Raw genomic sequence first — 20118 nt, 5'->3', positions numbered from 1 at the left:
AGTTACAAACAACACAAAAAAAAACATATTTGGTTAGGAGCACGTAAAACGTCAGCCATCTTCTCCGGCGCCATGATGTAATGTTACGTTACATTATGAAAGGAATAGTACAATATCATAGAAATTATAGGACGTATAGTATCATACATCTTACCCGGTCGTACAATAACATACGAATTGGATGATGTAACGTATCATATGCCTTCGAGGGGGTATAGTATTATACCTCTTATATTGAGACCAGGTTGCTTGTTGCATCATAACAAAAAAGGAGAATTACAGGGATAATTTTCGTTGGAGTTAGGGAAACAAAACGTATAAAGAAAAACGTACAAAAAGATGCCCTTAGCCTACTATTGCTTTCGATTGAAACCAGACCCTAGTCACTGTTGCCTATGGTCCGATTTTCTAGACTAGATCAGAGGCAGCCAAATATTCTGGTGCCACTCAGGTAATTTAAAGTTTTTGATTGAGGACATGTAACCATTTAAAAAAAATATTGTGTTGTGCTGTATTTTTATTTTACATTGTATTGATAGCAGTTTTTTTTTCATATTGTATTTGATTGTTATGTTACTGGGATCAGGGCACCCTTGTGAATGAGACCTTGGTCTCAATTGGTTTTTCCCTGAATAAATAAATAATAAATAATTAACTTCCTCAATGCGAAGTAATCCTCAGACTGGATTCACATGATGGGCAGCTGACTCTAATAGCCCACTTACCAGCCTATTCTCTGCAGTTGTCCCACTACACACACACAACCTCATTTTAACACCTCTGCAGCTCCTGATATTATATATTTTTCTACACACTGCTACATGTGGTTAAATATATCACACTTGGCTGGATATTTTTTTTACCCACCCTTACTTCCAGGCTATAGAACACATCATGCCTTTCTGCCAGTCACAATAAATGGCATACTCTACCATTAGTGGATGTCATCATTTCTTATAGGTTGAAGTGAGAATCTAAACACAATAGTAATAAAAAGTGGTTTACCAAGTAAATGTTAGTGTTTTAACATTAATTAGAATAATGGTACTCATGCTTTCGTTTTCCTCAACCACACTGGTCGATAATGGTTGGGTGGGTGTTCAAAATGATGGAGTGTCTCATTATTGAGTGAGCGTGGATGTTGGGATGCGATGCGAGCGCACTATACTGGTCCAAGGCGTTGTGGCACCTCGGAGCACGTGACACAGAAGCGCACAAAGCGACCCCTTCCTTATAAATAATAATCCCATACCTCAGACAGACACATCGCTGTCTCTTGGCTTTACTAAACAATGATGCGAGGCTCATCATGACGAAAATTCGAATTAAAAACTACTTTTGATACACTTTGATAAAGCAACTGTTGACATCAATAGGCTACGATTCCTGAGATTGGATATGTGGATACATTTTCTCTTGTCTTCGTGTAATAAATTAAATCTAGCATATGGATCGACGCAAGTTATTTGTGCAAAGAATGTGAAGGTAAAAACACATTTTGTTTTAATAAAATCAAATGTTGCGTTAATGCATAGTCAAACATGTTTTACTTCATTGATTTCGCTATGACCTTATGACAGTGTATATTCTTATGCGAGTCTAATTCCTTGCCTGCAGCCGCTCTGCAACCTTACGTATTGTTGGTCTTTCTTATTCGTTCATGAGTGGGACAAGTGGCATCGTCACATTGTTGTATAGCCTATATCAAAACCAGTAAATGGTTTGCTTATCTATAAACATCTGCATGAAAATGTTATCACAATTATTCTCAATAGCCTGTACTTTTTTATTAATGAAAAACAGACTTGTCGAATAGGCCTATGTAGGTTATTGTATTTTTTTATGAAATGTACAGCTATATTAATTATCAAATGTAAATGTACTGTTTATCTATGAGAGCAAAACATAGTCATGTACAATTCTATAGATTGATTCAACAAATCAATCTTGTCTTGAGAGAATATAACTACCTTGATGCATAATTAATTGAATCATTATTTTGAAACGTAATCCTTGATTACCCCTTAATTGAAAGGAAAGATTGACCTACATAGGCTACTTAATGCAATGTTTTTTTATCCTGGGGGCAGCACAGAAGGTTAGATATGGGTCTCATTAATTTGTCATCGACTGTTAATTCTCTCACTATTGTCTGAGACGCATCTGCTGGAGAGTCAGCTGGCTGATACAGCAGGGATGTCAATAATGTCACCCAGCAACATACCCACATCACCCACAGTTAAATACATACACGTTTGCCATCCCCCACGTCACAATTAAACTAAATAATAAAAAGTAATGATAATTTCTAAAAATTGTCTGGAACTTTATTCTCTAGATACTCATCTTATGTTACATAATTGACCTTCCAACTGGACAGCCATGAAGTCTGCTCTGGATGGAATACCTGACACCACTTTCCGAACAATAACTAACGGTTTGCAATATCTTGGCTCCAACGATGTGAGCTACAGTGACCCGTCCATTGATTCTGGCTTTGCCAAGACTGGATTCCATTTACAGAAGGCTCACTCTGCCCCACTTAGAAACTACTTCCCTGGAGTAGCTAGAGACGAGGAGCTCATCTTTAATGGCAACTCCATTTACCAGACCAACTTCTCTGATCTGGTTGGCAATGGGACCTTTGTGGACGGCGGGGATTCTATCCAATGCGGGGAGAACTTTGTGGACATGGAGTGCTTCATGATTCTGACCCCCAGCCAGCAGTTGGTAGTAGCGATCATGGCACTCACCCTGGGAACCTTCACAGTGCTGGAGAACCTTATCGTACTGTGTGTGATCCTCCACTCCAGCACCCTGCGCTGTCGGCCCTCCTACCACTTCATAGGAAGCCTGGCTGTGGCTGACCTTCTGGGCAGTGTCATATTTGTGTACAGTTTCTTGGACTTCCATGTGCTACACCGGAAAGACAGCCCCAATGTGTTTCTCTTTAAGCTTGGTGGGGTCATCGCCTCTTTCAGTGCCTCTGTGGGCAGTCTCTTTCTCACAGCCATAGACCGCTACATCTCCATCCACAGGCCCATGGCTTACAAGCGGATCGTCACCAAGACAAAGGCTGTCATCGCCTTCTGCATGATGTGGACTATCTCAATCGTCATCGCGGTGCTCCCCCTACTGGGCTGGAACTGTAAGCAACTGAACTCAGTGTGCTCTGACATTTTCCCACTCATTGACGTGAAGTACCTGATGTTCTGGATAGGGATGACCAGTGTGCTGCTGCTGTTTATCATCTATGCCTACATGTTCATCCTGTGGAAGGCCCACCACCACGCCTTGCGCATGATGAGCCGCCGCTCCCAGAAGAGCATCATCGTCTACACAGCGCATGGCACCAAGGTGCAGACAATGCGACCCGAGCAGGCCCGCATGGACATCCGCCTGGCCAAGACCTTAGTGCTGATTCTGGTGGCCCTCGTCATCTGCTGGGGCCCTGTGCTGGCCATCATGGTCTACGACCTCTTCTGGAAGATGAACAACTTTATGAAGACGGTTTTTGCCTTCTGCAGCATGCTCTGCCTGCTCAACTCCACCATCAACCCCATCATCTACGCCCTGAGGAGTAAGGACCTGCGCCGGGCCTTTCTTAACATCTGCCAGACATGCAGGGGAACTTCTCAACTACTGGACAACAGCGCTGAGTCCGATTGCCACAGCAGGAGCGTAAAAGGCACAGCCACAGCCTACAAATCCACGGCTAGCTGTGCAAACATCACTGTGAAATTGGCCAAAGTTACCCTGTTGGTCTCCCCTGAGACAACTGCGTCTGCCATCATGTGACTGAAGGAATCGACTCTGAAGGAATTATGTAGAACAGTCAATACCCCAACTAGCACTGCACTGAAAGTTTGCTAAACATCAACTTCTAATTCAGTTCTTTGAAGTATATGTAGCTGTAGGATAAGATAATGTGGCTTTTTATTTCAATCTTTCAGAACTTCATTTATTTTCATAGGGAAATAATGGCGATAAGCATTGTTAAACTGCACAGTTGTGTATTTAGTGGCATGCTGATCTGCCCTTTGACTATATGGTTTGTCTCTATAAAGTGCTTGTAGGTGAAATTGGCTGCTCTTTATATTGTAAATTAGTACATTGTGATTGTTTGTAGTTCTTGTCATAAAGCATGCTGTATGAAACTGTTTTGATTCTTATTTTTTGAGTGATGCATAATTGAGGGCCATGTTATGAAATACAAAAGTAGATCATGTACATCTTTTCAATGATTCACATTATTTAATCTTATGCAGAGACAGATTTCCCCCAAAGAAGAACCACAACGACATGTAATGTTGTGCAGCATTAAATATGTTCTTTCCCCCTCTCCATATGCATTAAATAAGTGTTTTTCTATGAATACACATTTTAATTTCTGTTTCAAATAAAAAACATTCAGGAAAGCAGCTTGTGAACCACATACAGTATAATAACCATGTATTTCTTGCATCTCATGAGATTGAGGACGGCACTGCAATGCTACTGTGAAGAATAGACCTTGTTATCTCACGAAACAGAGACAGAAAAAATATAACGTTTTTATGTGCAGTTACTTATTCCAAACCAGCTAATTTAGTAATAAGCAATGTATATGAATGTTTTCATCTGATCACAGCAATTGAAACACAATAACCAGTGTATTTTATTGCAGCTGTACTTACACCAAAAGCTTTACAATCCATCATCATCCAGAAACGAACAAAACAATGACAAATGAAAGAAAATCTACAGAGGCCCTCTAAGTCAGTGAAGAACTAAAGGAATGTGAATTTTTAAGATGTCTCTACTAGGATAAAATGTGCACATACTTCATTTACAATCATAATTTATTTTCAAAATGATTAAACACCTTTATGTGGTTTAGTTTCCAAGCCTCTGAATAAAGTCAAGTGTGCACAGTACTCATAAGGCAGGCACGATATAGTCTTATCAGAAGTAAGTAGTCTTATCGGGCTTTGGTTGTATATGTTTTTGTCAGTCTGGAGGAGAAAGAGGTGTAGGCAGTGGCACATGGGATAATGTGCCATGTTTTGTGAGGTACTGTACTGCCTCGAAAAGTTAGTTAAACCCAAGATAAAAATAAATATAAAGTGAAAAACTAACAGAAAAGCCACAAAACCTATAAGTGAAACAAGCAATTTCACATTACGGGCCCATGCATTTGCAGAGCAAAAGAGATAGGCAAAGACTAATGGAAATACACCAATCTTCAAGATTAAAGTAACAAGAATGTGTATGAATATGGCTACTGGATATATACTAATGTATATGGGTAGCAGCGCAAAATGATGTAATTTATTATGTAATTCCATTACCACACAAACGACCAACTTTTGTCTGCACTACAAAGGTTAGTGCTGTCCGGAAGCCTTGAGACGTCCCTACCCTTATCTAACTCTTTGACCATTTTACATTTCAACTTCAATCGGCTAATGTCAGAGTTGGGACGTCCTATGGATCCCAGATTGCAGGGAGCGCAGTCCAAATCCCACCATCGTCAGTCTCATCAGCGCATGCCCAACCCACCCGGCATGAGCGCATAATTGAATATTTGACGTCATCAATATGAGAAACAGACGGCTCTGGTGGTCAAAAACAAGAAAAAGCTGACGTTAGCTGCCTTTCAAGATGGTAACGTTAGGCAGCAAGTTATATCTTCGTTTGAATGTATAACTTAGCTAGCTAAGGACATCCAAACAGATAACGTTATAAGATAGGGAAGAGTGTAACAAAAGTCAACGTTACACGGCCGTCGGAGTGATAAGAGGAGGGCAACTTTTCCCCGGAAAGGTGAAGGGAATTTGTTTTAATTTGGTTGGTTAACGCTAGCTAGCTAACGTTAGCGTGATAAGTTAGCTAACGGTAGCCAACAACAGTCGCAAGACTCCTTCCTGGACTTGTCGAAGTTGCAAAGCTAGCCAGCTAGCTGAAAAACCATCAGGATAAGCTCTTTCTTAGCTAGCTAACGAACGTTAGAAAGCCATTTTCTTTTGTGTTTCGCATTAGCTACACTGTTCCTCGTTCGGTCTTTGTAGACCTTCCTAGGTTCAAATCATGGCGTGTGGAGCGACCCTGAAAAGGACCATGGATTTTGATCCATTGATGAGTCCGACGTCCCCTAAAAGGAGAAGATGTATTCCGGTGTCCCCATCATCCTCCTCATCACCACGGAAATACCTTCGCATGGAGCCGTCACCATTTGGAGAAGTGTCATCCAGACTATCAGCTGGTAAGTACTATACCGGATGAACCCAAACTCATACCAGACATCTTGCAAGACAGGTAGTGGGCAATCTTGCTGCACGTTAAAGGACCAATGCAGCAGTTGTTTTTAATCAAACTATCAAATAATTTATGGGTAATTAAGTACCTTACTGTGATTTTAATTTAAAACGATAGTCAAAAAGAAAAATTGCTGGCAGGCCAAAACTCAATTCCACCAAAACAGGCTGAAATTTCAGGTGGTCTTTTAAAACAGCTCTTACGCTAGAAGGGCATTTTTCACAATATTATTTCAACCTCATAGTGTGGAAATATAAAACACAGGAAAATCACGTTAATGGCACTGGGCTTTTTAAGTTAGCATGTTAGCCAATAGCTACTTGTGTTATTGCAGCAGCTACAGTGCATTCGGAAAGTATTCAGACCCCTTGACTTTTTCCACATTTTGTTACGTTAGTCTTATTCTAAAATTGATTAAATGTTTTTTCTCATCAATCTACACAAAGTACACCATACTGACAATTGATTGGAGTCCACCTGTGGTAAATTCAATTGATTGGACATGATTTGGAAAGGCACACACCTGTCTATATAAGGTCCAACAGATGACAGTGCATGTCAGAGCAAAAACCAAGCCATGAAGTCGAAGGAATTGTCTGTAGATCTCCGAGACAGGATTGTGTCGAGGCACAGATCTGGGGAAGGGTACCAAAACATTTCTGCAGCATTGAAGGTCCCCAAGAACACAGTGGCCTCCATCATTCTTAAATGGAAGAAGTTTGGAACCACCAAGACTCTTCCTAGAGCTGACCACCCAGCCAAACTGAGCAATCGCGGGAGAAGGGCCTTGGTCAGGGAGGTGACTGTGGAGATGGGAGAACCTTCCAGAAGAACAACCATCTCTGCAGCACTTCTCCAATCAGGCCTTTATGGTAGAGTAACTAGATGGAAGCCACTCCTCAATAAAAGGCACATGACAGCCCGCTTGGAGTTTACCAAAAGGCTAAAGGACTCTGACCTTGAAAAAACAAGATTCTCTGGTCTGATGAAACCAAGATTGAACTCTGGCCTAAATGCCAAGCGTCACATCTGGAGGAAACCTGGCAACATCCCTACGGTGAGGCATGGTGGTGGCAGCATTATGCTGTGGGGATGTTTTTTAGCGGCAGGAAGACTATTCAGGATCGAGGCAAAGATGAGCGCAGCAAAGGACAGAGAGATCCTTGATGAAAACCTGCTCAGGACCTCAGACTAGGGAGAAGGTTCACCTTCCAACAGGACAATGACCCTAAGCACACAGCCAAGACAACGCTGGAGTGGCTTCGGGACAAGTCTCTGAATGCCCGGACTTGACCCCATCGAACATATCTGGAGAAACCTGAAAATAGCTGTGCAGCAACGCTCCACATCCAACCTGACAGAGCTTGGGAGAAACTCCCCAAATACAGTTGTGCCAAGCTTGTAGCGTCATACCCAAGAAGACTCGAGGCTGTAATCTCTGCCAAAGGTACTCAAGTACTGAGTAAAGGGTCTGAAAACTTATGTAAATGTGATAGTGTGTAGGTTGATGAGGGGGGGGCTGTAACATGAGGCTGTAACATAACAAAATATGGGCAAAGTCAAGGGGTCTGAATACTTTCCAAATGCACTGTATCTTGAAAAAATATCCGTGTTTTCAAACCCAGAGGCGCAACATTGTGATACTTACGGGAACGCATTGCGAAGCAGACTTATGGAGCGAGAGACCTGCCAAAAGGTTGAACGTACGTATCGTTAGATCATAAGAAAATCGATATGTAAATTGTTAGGATCGTAAGAAAAGCCATGTGTGAAACATGAAACGTAAACGTTAAATTTCATCTGTGAACATACAAACACCATGTTACGATTACGGACTAACATTTTAGGCTTGAACAAATCTTGTTGCAATCTTTACGAACAATAATACCTTTTGAGCTTTCTGTCAGTTTCATATCACCAACAAAAAAAAACGCACACCAAATGGCCTGTGAGGAGTGCTGTGAACAAGCACAACACAGCATTTAAAAAAAAAAAAACGAAAGTCAAGGAAACCGGAAAGAGGTATCCAGCATGTTTTCAAGTTAAGAGTAATAGAGAATGGAGACTTTAGTTAAGTTTACTTCACATTAGGTACTTAATGTAATGGATTTGTTTACCAGCGCAAGTCTAGATAGCACTAGCTGTGTTATGCCTACACCTAGCGGACTGAAACTTCACTGTTGTATCTCTAAAGCATGGGCATATCTCTGGGTGACGTGGACATCCCCATCCATGCACCTTATCAAAATAAGACTAATTCAATATGGCACCATCCCATTCTCTGGGCTTTGTCTGTAATCATAACCAGTAGTATCTACCAGGAATAATGAAACATAGAACAATAATAGGTCACTCAATCTTGCCAAAGCATACTCTGTACGAGGGGTTAACATGAATGTAAAATAATTTGACATGATTTATATGAACCGGGTCATGAACATATGGACTGTGAAATGAATAAGGGAGAGGTTAAACGTAGGCTAAGTCCGGCATAAGCTTATTCCCACACTTTACAGTAACTCTGTTGCAATGGTCTTAAGTAGTCTCCATATAGGCTATTCTCTCCATCGTGACACTGCTGCCCAGTTGAAGAGCTTGTGATCCCCATGCAGCACCATGCGACTTTGGAAAAGCACCCCTCAGCCTCAGAAGATGCACTTCTGGAGGCATGCAGCCATAGTTATACCCTAATGTAGGCCTATTTGCCTACTAGACAAATAAAGTGATGAGCATGCATGATGCGTGCAACTCGTCATTCCAACATATTTGAACATTGCATTCATCCTTCATTCAGTTCAGTCAGTCAGTATGCCATCCATTCAGTAATTTGTCTGAGTTGCAATAGGAACTAAATCAAAGAGAATAGAGCATTCTTATCCATTTATTTATTGAAATCTATGAGTATTCAAAATTATCAAAAGGTTCTTTAGCCTATCATTTTAACATTTAAATGTTTAATTTAGGCATATCCAAATAAAAAATCCTAAATGCAATATTTTGTTTCATCATTTATTGACATGGATATAGCCTCTGCGTGATGTGGTTGTGCAACGCAAATGTCTAAAACAAGCCTACATAAAGAGTGGAATTCTTAAAAACAACAGTCAAAATGCCTAATAAAGGCCTATAGTCCGTACTCTGAAATACTGGAAAAAGTGTGATTCATTAGGTTACATGATCACCACAGTAGCCCCACGTGGCTATAAAATAAATATGGCCATTAAATAACACAACAGCATGGCATATTTCGATAGCGGAATAGGCCTAGCGGAATAGGCCTAGCCTAAATCATATTTACTTCTGTGTCTTTATCATTCTCACACAAGTCAAAGGCCCAAGCCAATACTACACCATCTACTGGTATAACATTGTTATTGAATGCAGATCTAAAAAAAGCTCTAGACTTATTTTGGAATTGAAACCAGATGCTGCAAAGCAACTAACTTCTGGGCTAGAGTTGCTTGATTGACTAGCTACATTCCTTTGCATTGCTGACAAAAGTTTGTACACATAAAAAAGATCTTTAACCCAGTAAAGTGAGACGTAAATTAAGAATTAAACGTGTAAATGTTCATTCATAGTTGTAACATACGTTTACAGATCTAATTTTACGCTCCATGTTTCATTAATGGCTCTTCTTACGATCCTAACAATTTACATATGGATTTTATTACAGTCCTAACGATACGTACGTTCAACCTATTGGCAGCTATCTCGCTCCATACAGATCAGACCGGGGTTTGTCAAGTCAATGGGAGAAGTGAAATTTATCCTTAGTTGTTCATTTTCTTTCATTTTAAAGCCAAAACCTAGATTCGAGCCCATGTCTGAAGTAGCTGCAACTGTCATTACTACAACCTTGTGAAAGTAACAAACTTTATCGAAGGAGTGCCTTTCATTTGACAGCCTGCGCAACAAGACTGTTAGACCCGATGACGTGTTTCTGCGCATGAGCTTTGCTAGCGAACATCATCTTGACATCGCTGACAAGTGTGATCAGGGATTTCTATTGGAGAAGCAGTTTCTGCATATCTTCATACTGTACTGTCTTTGTTAACATGTTGTTGTCGGCCATAAGGAGTGATAAGGATTGCACTGTAGTGCGAGGCCTCCATTAGATTTGACAAGTTGTTTGACCAACGTCCTATCTGAATAATTTAGACTCTGTGTACTATCTTATTCTAGAGCAAATTCTGAACAACATCAAGCAGGAGTACAAACGCATTCAGAAGAGAAAGCACATAGATGGAGTTTACCAACAGACAGAGGGTTGCTACTCGCCAGAGTCTCCACCCCATCTTAGTGGATCCAGTATGCCAGGTTTGTTATGAGCTTATAGTGTACTATTAGCCTAAACCCTGGTGAGTGGGGGAGATCCACAATAATAAAGGAACTACTCCTTTTTTCCCCCCCAACATGCAAATGACCTAATTGCTTTACTTGTGTCCTCTGCAGGCACATCTGCTGGAGGTTCTTCTCCATCAAAGAAAGAACAGCCCTTATTTACTCTTAGACAAGTTGGAATGATTTGTGAACGTCTACTGAAGGAGCGTGAAGACAAAGTGCGGGAGGAATATGAGGAGACCATGACTTCCAAGTTGGCAGGTGTGGACAGTCAAACACAATTCAGAAAGTGCACCATGTGGTTTTTAGTTACAGGCAAATTAAACCCCTCCCTTTCCTCCCACATTTCTATTACAGAACAATATGACACTTTTGTGAAGTTTACACATGACCAGTTGATGCGAAGATTTGGAGAGCAACCTGCAAGCTGTGAGTATTGTTTTGCCGATTTTTCTATTTAATTCTCAGTGCATGTACCATTCCATTGCTGAATGTGAGAAGGCAACTGTGACACCTGAATGGAGAAACTCTAAAGGTTATGTTAATATGTCTGGTTTTCTGCTTTTATCTATTCATTTCCAGATGTTTCCTGAGAGACCGACTTTGCCAGGCGACCTTCTCTTGCTGGAAGTTAGAGTTTAAATCTTTGGAAATCCATGCAAGTGATTGGTTTAATGAAACGTCTTACTGTGCCATATTTCTCCTTTGGGCAAAGGTTTATCTAAGCCGTTGTCAGTGGTAATCTCTCTCTCTCACGTAAGCAACTATGTGCTTCCTAATGTAATTATATGGACCCCCTCTACCAGTGGCCTACATTTCTCCTGCTGTACCTGTATCGATAAGTTGTCACTCACTTTTATAAAGACATCTGGCATTCCAGACTTTATTCACCGTTTTATTTCTTTGTTACACATGTATATATGATAAAGGAATGTAGACAAAGGTTTGCTGGTCAATCTATTAGCAAGTGGAAGGTACGGTTTGGAGAAGATAATTTGCAATACCCCAGAGCCTTTTTGTATGGGACTTTACAAAGACTAACTTCAATTCATTAGATTTTTTCCGCTTTCAAAATGTTATTTATTTCATTGACTGTTTTGCTTTCAAACCTATGTACTTAGTAGAAGGGGAAAAAACAATAAAATGTTAAGTTTCATGTCGTCACAACAGGGTAATGCTTTAATTAACTGAAGTACTATCTAATATTTAAATTGTAAATAGCTAATAATGTAATCAAGTAGATATACCGATGATATCAGGTTCTGTCAACCCAGTCGCTTGTGTTCCACCACAGCTCCCTGCCTCCACTATGGAGTTACCAAGTCAAAGGCACTTGTCAATCTCATTCCACAGGATTTTGCTCCTCCACCCTTGTACTTGATCGGTGAATTAAGGTCAGTAATTAGTAGGAACTCCCCTCCCCTGGTTGTCTAGGTCTTAATTGGAAAAACCAAAAACCCACACTCACACAGGATATGAGCAGATCCCTTATCTGAAAATCGAGGCATATGTGGAACAGGCGAGACAGTTGGTGCCATGCTCTACAATTACATTCCTAACATGAGGTATTATTTCAATGGCAACCTTGATAAACAAAATGTTCAAACCGGTTTCCTCAGAGGGTATTTAGGTAGAGAAGACGTTAGAACGTGGAGACACCTCAGAATGGGGTAGTAGTTCTTATGGTATTTGCGAAGAACTTTCAGTAGTTTCTGACACACTTCCTAAAAAGAGTAGCAGGACACACAATCAATACATTACGGTAAGCTCATAATTCAGTCTTGTCAATATAAGGTTCAGAACCTCTCAACAGCACTCAATATTTACCTTCACATGGTCATCACTGGTCAACAGCTCCATTTGCTCCTGGGGAGCCTGCTTCTCTACGTACCTGGGGGAAAGGGTGTGAGGTAAACACCAAGCATCACAACAAGTTTTAAACAGACGAACCACACAACATTTAAATAATGTTACTCAACCATCATATGGGTAGAAGTGTGTGTGTGTGTGTTGGAGACTTGTGGGCCTGCATGTGCGTATGTGTGAGACAGTCACCTCATGAAGGATGGCAGCTGTTAGATTCTCTACATGCCGTGGCTGAGCTCAGTGGCTTGGCCCAGGGCTGCCACCTCCTTACAGCACAGCACGCTCAGAGGCTGGCTGTGGAAGTGCTCCAGCAGAGCCAACTGGTAAGGGGGCCCCCATGGTCAACACACAAACCTGAGAACAAGCAATGCAAAACATAAGGTAACTATTCACAGGAATAATCCAAAATAATACATCCAGCCCACATCTCAAAGTTAGTCTTTGAAAGACAATACAGAGCAATCAACATTGTGTTCAGTCAGTCAGTTATTCCACTTCAACACATTTGAACAGTTCTAAAACAGTCCCACCAACAATCAGAGGGCAGTACTCACCTGCAGGCCTTTGATGAAGTTGCGTACGGAGAAATCGTGGTGGAGGAAGATGCTGACCAGCACCTGCAGCACCTTGCCACTGGGCTTAACAGGAAACAGTGGGGTCAGGATTACCTTGGGACACAGATGGGAAAGCAATACTCACACTGAAGTCAGAATTCTAACTTGAGATAGACATGTGTAACAAAACAAAAAATCATGTCATCAATGGGGATCAAGAGTGAAAATCTGTTATGTACGTTGATCTCTAGTTGGTATTCAACTGCACCTTTAGAACCCTATTGGGTTTAGGAATAGGGCACAGGAGCATGATCACTGTGTCCAATACAACTACATCAAAGTGAATGGATGAATCCATGGTAGCTACAGACCTACCTTGTCTATGACAGTTGTTACGGATACAAGTGTTCTGTGTGTATCCTGTGTGTATTTCTTTTCTCTCCTTCTCCCCTACTCACAGGTGACAATAATCATTCCCCAATCAGTCATCAATCAGTCGCTAATCGGAAGACACCTGCTCCTTTTCCCTTACCCAATCACAGTCCCTTTCCCTTGGTTTAAAACCCCTGTCAGTTGTTTTCTCCGGAGCTCAATCTCTTTGTAACATGCCTTCTGTCTGTAGATCGCTTGTGTGTTTTGCAGCTACATGTCACTTTGTCCCCACCTGTGAGTATTGTTTTGGTTATGGTGTTTGAGTGGTTGTTTGATGGTGGGAAAATGGGGTAACCAGACAAGTCGCCTACACTACCCGTAGTTAAACATTGTTAAAAACACTAGTTAGAACTGGGCGGACCACCCCCTGTATTTTTGGTTAGTTAGCTGTTTGTGAAGTAGGCTAGTCTAGCTTAGGGGTGTTTTTGAGTTATTATTCTTTCATTCCTTGGGTCCCGCTCAGCCCCTTTTCCTGCTCCCCCCCATTTACCGTGTGTTTATAAATAAACATTTAGTGTTTGACGGTAATTAAGTTGTCTGTGTTATTTGTTCTCACTTATGTTTTCACTACTATAATTTGCATGAGTTGTGTTACGGGTCCCATTACCATCCCCCCTAGACTGTCGGGCCAAAGGGATTCGTAACAGTGGTCAGGTGCTGGGTGCAGGACAGGGACTGGAAGAGCTCAATGCACAGCAGAAAGGATATGGACTTGGGTAGCATGTGCTGAATGGTGCTGGGAGATGTGGTGATGCCAAAGACGAACATCAGAGGAAACTGCTCCACGTACCGACTGTTGCAAAGAACGGGGAGATTATACAGCATGTCATGCATTAGCATTTTTAACATATGTTAGATGTACCCTCACAAGTACAAGTGTATTTTCTCCATTCAATCAATCTGAGACAGAGGTCAGGGATCATGATCATCAGGGGGGGGCCCCTGCAGCAACACAAGGGTTGAAAGCGTCTAGGTCTTTGAAGATCACTAAAATGGGAGGATGCTGTTGCATGTCTTTGCCAACAGAAGTACGCTTTTTGCCTGGGGTGCCAGACAAATTATTAGGACCAAACAAATTATTTGTGCACATAAGACTCATGATTTGTAATGAGCATTTACAAAATGTAGAGATAGTAAGGTCAAAATCTATAAAATGTGACTTTTACATAAAAACATTATATTAGTCCTTAATTGTGTGCAGTAGCTTCGTACCTTTGTCACAATCTATCTATCCTACCCTGCCTTTCTAAGGTCTTCGAAAGCCAAGTTAACAAAACAGATCACCGACCAATCCCACCGTACGTTCTCCGCTACGCAATCTGTCTTCCGAGCTGGTCATGGGTGCACCTCAGCCATGCTCAAGGTCCTAAACGATATAAGACAATCGATAAAAGACAATACTGTGCAGCCGTATTCATCAACCTGGCCAAGGCTTTCGACTCTGTCAATCACCACATTCTTATCGGCAGACAACAGCCTTGGTTTCTCAAATGACTGCCTCGTCTGGTTCACCAACTACTTCTCAGAGAGTTCAGTGTGTCAAATCAGAGGGCCTGTTGTCGGGACCTCTGGCAGTCTCTATGGGGGTGCCACAGGGTTCAATTCTCGGGCCGACTCGTTTCTCTGTATACATCAATTATGTTGCTCTTGCTGCTGGTGATTCTCTGGTCCACCTCTACGCAGACGACACCATTCTGTATACATCTGGCCCTTCTTTGGACACTGTGTTAACTAACCTCCAGACGAGCTTCAATGCCATACAACTCTCCTTCCGTGGCCTCCAACTGCTCTTAAATGCAAGTAAAACTAAATGCATGCTCTTCAACCGATTGCTGCCCGCACCTGCCCGCCCGTCTAGCATCACTACTCTGGATGGTTCTGACTTAGAATATGTGGACAACTACAAATACCTAGGTGTCTGGTGTTAATGGAATTTATATGTTTAAATGAATGATTAGAATATTCCACCCTGAAACCATATAATTGTATGAAATTGATTAGAATCATAAAATTATTATTAATGATGTGTGTAGTTTTAGTCAGTAAAATTATAATAAATGATGTGTGTAGTTTTAGTCAGAATTAGGGGAAAACAATATATCTGTACAATATGTCTTTATAGTATCTTAAACACAGACTGTCTGAGCAAAATTTGGTGCCGACCTTGGCTAGGGGCCACTGAGAAATTTTGGAGAGGGCAGGGAGTACTTCTCACGGTTTCCCTAATCTTGGGGGAGGACAGGGAGTGATTCTCACGGTCTCCCTAATCTTTGTCGGCGGGGTAGTGATACAGTATGTGTGTAGGATACCTACTGTTCGTATGTATGTGCGTAGGATACCTACTGTTTGTGTGGAAGTATGTGTGCCGCTATAAAATGGATGTCTTTGTATTGTGGACTTCAGAACGTTCTGGTGAATAAACATTTGACTATTGTAGGCTGGGCCTCCGTCTGTTTTCATTTCAACCAGTTTCTTACAAATTCTGGGTTGCAGACTGAGTAGTTAATTGAAGTTCAGTTTATGAACATTGAAAACATAATTTTCTTAACACTGGTTAGACTGTAAACTCTCCTTCCAGACTCACATTATTAAGCATCTCCAATCCAAAATTACATCTAGAACCAGCTTCCTATTTCGCAACAAAGCATCCTTCACTCATGCTGCCGAACATACCCTCGTAAAACTCACTATCCTACCGATCCTTGACTTCGGCAAAATAGCCTCCAACACTCTACTCAGCAAATTGGATGTAGTCTATCACAGTGCCATCCGTTTTGTCACCAAAGCCCCATATACTACCCACCACTGCGACCTGTATGCTGCCATTGGCTGTCCCTCGCTACATATCCATCGCCAAACCCACTGGCTCCAGGTCATCTGTAAGTCTTTGCTAGATAAAGCCCCGCCTTGTCTCAGCTCACTGGTCACCATAGCAACACCCACCCGTAGCATGTGCTCCAGAAGGTATATTTCACTGGTCACCCCCAAAAGCCAATTCCTCCGTTACCCGCCTTCCCTTCCAGTTCTCTGCTGCCAATGACTGGAACGAACTGCAAAAATCACTGAAGCTGGAGACTCATATCTCCCTCACTAACTTTAAGCATCAGCTGTCAGAGCAGCTTACAGATCATTGCACCTGTACATAGCCCATCTGTAAATAGCCCCTCCAACTACCTCATCCCCATACTGTTATTTATATTTGCTACTTTGCACCCCAGTATCTCTACTTGCACATTAATCTTCTGCACATCTATCACTCCAGTGTTTAATTGCTAAATTGTAATTACTTCACCACTATGGCCTATTTATTGCCTTACCTCCGTAATCTTACCTCATTTGCACACACTGTATATAGACTTTTCTATTGTGTTATTGACTGTACGTTTCTGTATTCCATGTGTAACTCTGTGTTTGTGTCGCACTGCTTTGCTTTATCTTGACCAGGTCGCAGTTGTAAATGAGAACTTGTTCTCAACTGGCCTACCTGGTTAAATAAAGGTGAAAAAGAAAAGTAATGTACCAGTCACAGAGCGTGCCAAGGGAACAGTGCACCCTCTTCTGGTTAACATTGGTACTGTGTTGCTTAGGCTCTTCCTCCTCTTCAACATCCACTGACACACAAGCACCCATCAGTCTCTCTAGAACCCTCTGCATCAGGTGCTTCAGGGCTGAGAACAGAACCAAATGAAAATATGAAGATTTGAGTTAGGTAGTATCCATGTGTCATAATAAAAATGGCATGCAGATACTTATTACATCAAAGTATAAATAAATTAAATCTACCCAATTACCAACCTCAAATAGCAGAGTTATTTCTCAAGTACCACATACATGGGACTGACCTGCACACTCGTTGGCTTGTATGGAGACAACAAAAGGAGTCACCGACTGCTGCAGCTGGTCAGAGGAGCTCTGGAAGGTAATTTCATGATTTGGCACATTCACTCCAACACAGTAAGAAGAGAAGAGACATACAGTTACTTAGTTAATCTCTATCCCATGGACACCATATCAAAATACACTAATTTAGGCATATTGCATGAGCCCTGGTCATGCAAAACACCCTCTCTTTTGAGTAACATACCACGCACTAGGGCAGCTGTGGGAATCTCATTGGCTCTCATACCTGATGCCCAGTCATCCGTGCCCCGCTGGAAAGTGGAGGCACTCTTTCTGATAAACTCCAATAGGCTGTCTAAGATTATCCTGTTCAGCTCATCCTGCAGAAACTGTAAAGAGTAAACAATGTACATTTTCATGCCCGATAAAAGCTTGTAACTTTTCAGTGAGGTGAAACGTGCACAACGTTACAGATAGAAATGTAATAAATAGAGCCGACACAATTCCCTATTCTGCATGACAATTATAGATGTTCAATATTATATATTTATATTGGAACATTGCTTCCTCCTAAACACGGCACAGCTGATTGGCATAAGCACAATGATGCCAATGCCCAATGTTGAGAGGATAATGAACAGAGTATGCTCTCACCTCGGTGTCTGCCTTCATTTTCTCCAATAATGTCTGCTATTCTCTGTGTCCGCATTGCCATGAGCGAAATAATCCTCTGGAGAAAACATTCGCGCGCGCGATCAGGCCCATATAATCTATAAAATCACTCACCCACAGTTGGCCTCTTCTTTCTCTTTTTGGCACTGGGCTTGAACACAAAGCAACCCTAGACATGCGGGGGATATATACATGATGACACGATCATTGGGACTTCAGTTGGCTGACAACAAGCAATAATTTAATAAACAAGTTGTGGCTAGATAACAAAATTATAGGTAAGGTCGTTTTGTCAAGCTAAAGTTAGTAAACCAGCTGACATACGTGGGAAAGATGTAACGTTATTTGCCACGATTATGTATTAATTTACCACTCCCAACAGGGAATCTCAATAAAACAAATTGACTCATTAGCCTACCTTTGAAACCGATGAAGTTGTCGAAATGTGACTGTCCCAGACAGACTATGGTCTGTAAAATATGTTTTATTATTTGACAGATTATACGGAGCACTTTAGTAGTCATGGTGGTGGGGAACAAAAAACGGCCAGACTAATCTAGTATCAATTCTCCCGATTTTTAAAAAATCCTTTCACTGATTTTTTTCAAATGAATTCGTGTTTTTGTTTTTAGCAGTTCTCTCCGATTTTGTATTCGTTCCCTCATAAATTTTTTTCATTCCCTCAATTTTAATAATCTGCATGTTTTTCCATTCATTGTGTATGCACCCCTAATTGATTTCTAATTTCTTATGTAGCTGGCGGACTCAGCTGTGCTAGTTAGCTGTCTTGCTCGTTCACGGTGTAGCAATTTAAGCAATTGATAGCTATTTGATTTGTTGCTATGACAATACGTTCACCTGTAACGTTATACTAGCTGATAGCCAGGCTAGCATACGTAGCTAGCTAGCTTTTGATATATATCTAACCAGTCTGCCCCCTCTATCCTCCGGAGTATAGGCTAGCTAAGAGATGGAGCAGAGCCAGGAATTGCTGCGCTTTTTGAGAGATCGAGGGTTTGATGAGGATCTCGTACAGACCTTCATCAATGAAAAGGTAGGCCTACGTGATAGCTAACTTTTAGGGGTTTCATAACAAAATAGTTATAGCGGAGGGATGAGAGCGCACCATCATTGACATTTGCACCTGTTAACACCGAAGCCTCCAGTCCTAGAAATGATTCCTTTCTGCCTCTGACAATTAAACAATCAAACCCATCAAGGCGTTTGCCTGATGCCATGTTTTACTGGAAGATCAAATTATGTCACTAAACAAGCACATTTAGCGTAGTTCCGGGAGGAAAAAGTTGCGTTCTGTGCATGGTTGAGCTCTGTATTTACAAATTAGCAATAGAATAATGTAGTTGACAGTACGGTAAGGGGCAGGCAAAATAAACTTTCCAATGACCTGAACCATTGTCATGTCAGTGCTATTTCATGGTGTAATCTCAATTATCCAGCAGATGGCGCTGTTCATGTTGTACATGCATCATGAATCCGAGTTTGCGCATGGTGTCTTTAGTTTGCGTCGTAAACATGCATCATTCAGTTATGACAGCTAGCGAAGGTCCTAACTTTTCAGGTTATTGAAATGACTTAACTTAAGTCTACTTAAGGTCGCCGTTCATAGAGCTACACAAATCCACAGAGTCTGGAGTAGACTCAGGTTAACTATAAAGTCAGCCATAGTTCTGAAAAGGGAGTAAAAGGCAGTAAAGAGTTTCTCAATAATAAATGACAATACTATACAAACAATTAATTCGTAGGCTATTATAACCAAAAGTAGTAATGAAATGATAGCCTATCAACAAACAACATGACTAGTAAATGCAGTTCAAAGTGTCAAAGAAAAGTGTCTCCTCAAAACAACATTCTAGCCAGATAAATAAACTGCATCAGAGGAATGTTGTTCATATATATATATATATCGAACCATAAATAACTAAAACCATAAATAACTAATGAGCTTCACAAAAGAAAATTGATATTCAAGCCACTAAAGGCTGTCATGTTACTGCAAGGCTGCTATCGGTGCACATAACAGATTCCCAGTAAATACAATCAATGACAGATAAAATCGACAAATAAATCTAGGTTTATGATGAATTTAAATGAA

The 20118-nt window shown here is 41.2% G+C and overlaps 3 protein-coding genes across 4 annotated transcripts; 2 read left to right on the top strand and 1 right to left on the bottom strand.

Moving 5' to 3' along the window:
• Positions 1-2370: 2370 nt before the first annotated feature.
• Positions 2371-3798, top strand: LOC120023346 (cannabinoid receptor type 1A-like). Its single transcript, XM_038967358.1, has one exon. The coding sequence runs from the start codon at positions 2383-2385 to the stop codon at positions 3796-3798; it is 1416 nt and encodes a 471-aa protein (XP_038823286.1). The 5' UTR covers positions 2371-2382.
• A 1793-nt stretch (positions 3799-5591) lies between these two features.
• Positions 5592-13534, top strand: LOC120023727 (akirin-2-like). 2 transcript variants are annotated; one of them, XM_038967798.1, is made up of 6 exons: positions 5592-5805; positions 6051-6244; positions 10483-10617; positions 10753-10902; positions 10999-11070; positions 11224-13534. In XM_038967798.1, exons 2-6 carry the CDS (start codon positions 6070-6072, stop codon positions 11232-11234), a joined length of 543 nt encoding a protein of 180 aa, XP_038823726.1. In that variant the 5' UTR covers positions 5592-5805; positions 6051-6069; the 3' UTR covers positions 11235-13534. The 2 variants fall into 2 exon arrangements, with proteins under 2 accessions (XP_038823726.1, XP_038823725.1); XM_038967797.1 differs by having other exon boundaries at positions 5592-6244.
• Positions 11907-18005, bottom strand: LOC120023345 (origin recognition complex subunit 3-like). Its single transcript, XM_038967357.1, is given in 12 exon segments — positions 11907-11948; positions 12110-12133; positions 12249-12365; positions 12469-12532; positions 12697-12827; positions 13062-13179; positions 14131-14317; positions 14445-14558; positions 17003-17161; positions 17336-17443; positions 17581-17722; positions 17988-18005. Coding segments are annotated over 12 exon segments (1224 nt in total).
• Between the last annotated feature and the right edge of the window lie 2113 nt (positions 18006-20118).

This window comes from Salvelinus namaycush, chromosome 28 (assembly GCF_016432855.1).
Source record: "Salvelinus namaycush isolate Seneca chromosome 28, SaNama_1.0, whole genome shotgun sequence".
Taxonomy (NCBI): domain Eukaryota; kingdom Metazoa; phylum Chordata; class Actinopteri; order Salmoniformes; family Salmonidae; genus Salvelinus; species Salvelinus namaycush.
This window is presented reverse-complemented; position numbering and strand designations above follow the sequence as displayed.

Coding starts and splice junctions, on each gene's coding strand:
- LOC120023346 (XM_038967358.1), top strand. CDS start 2,383: ATGAAGTCTGCTCTGGATGGAATACCTGACACCACTTTCCGAACAATA.
- LOC120023727 (XM_038967798.1), top strand. CDS start 6,070: ATGGCGTGTGGAGCGACCCTGAAAAGGACCATGGATTTTGATCCATTG. Junction 6,245..10,482: donor GTCATCCAGACTATCAGCTG/GTAAGTACTATA, acceptor ATCTTATTCTAG/AGCAAATTCTGAACAACATC. Junction 10,618..10,752: donor TAGTGGATCCAGTATGCCAG/GTTTGTTATGAG, acceptor TGTCCTCTGCAG/GCACATCTGCTGGAGGTTCT.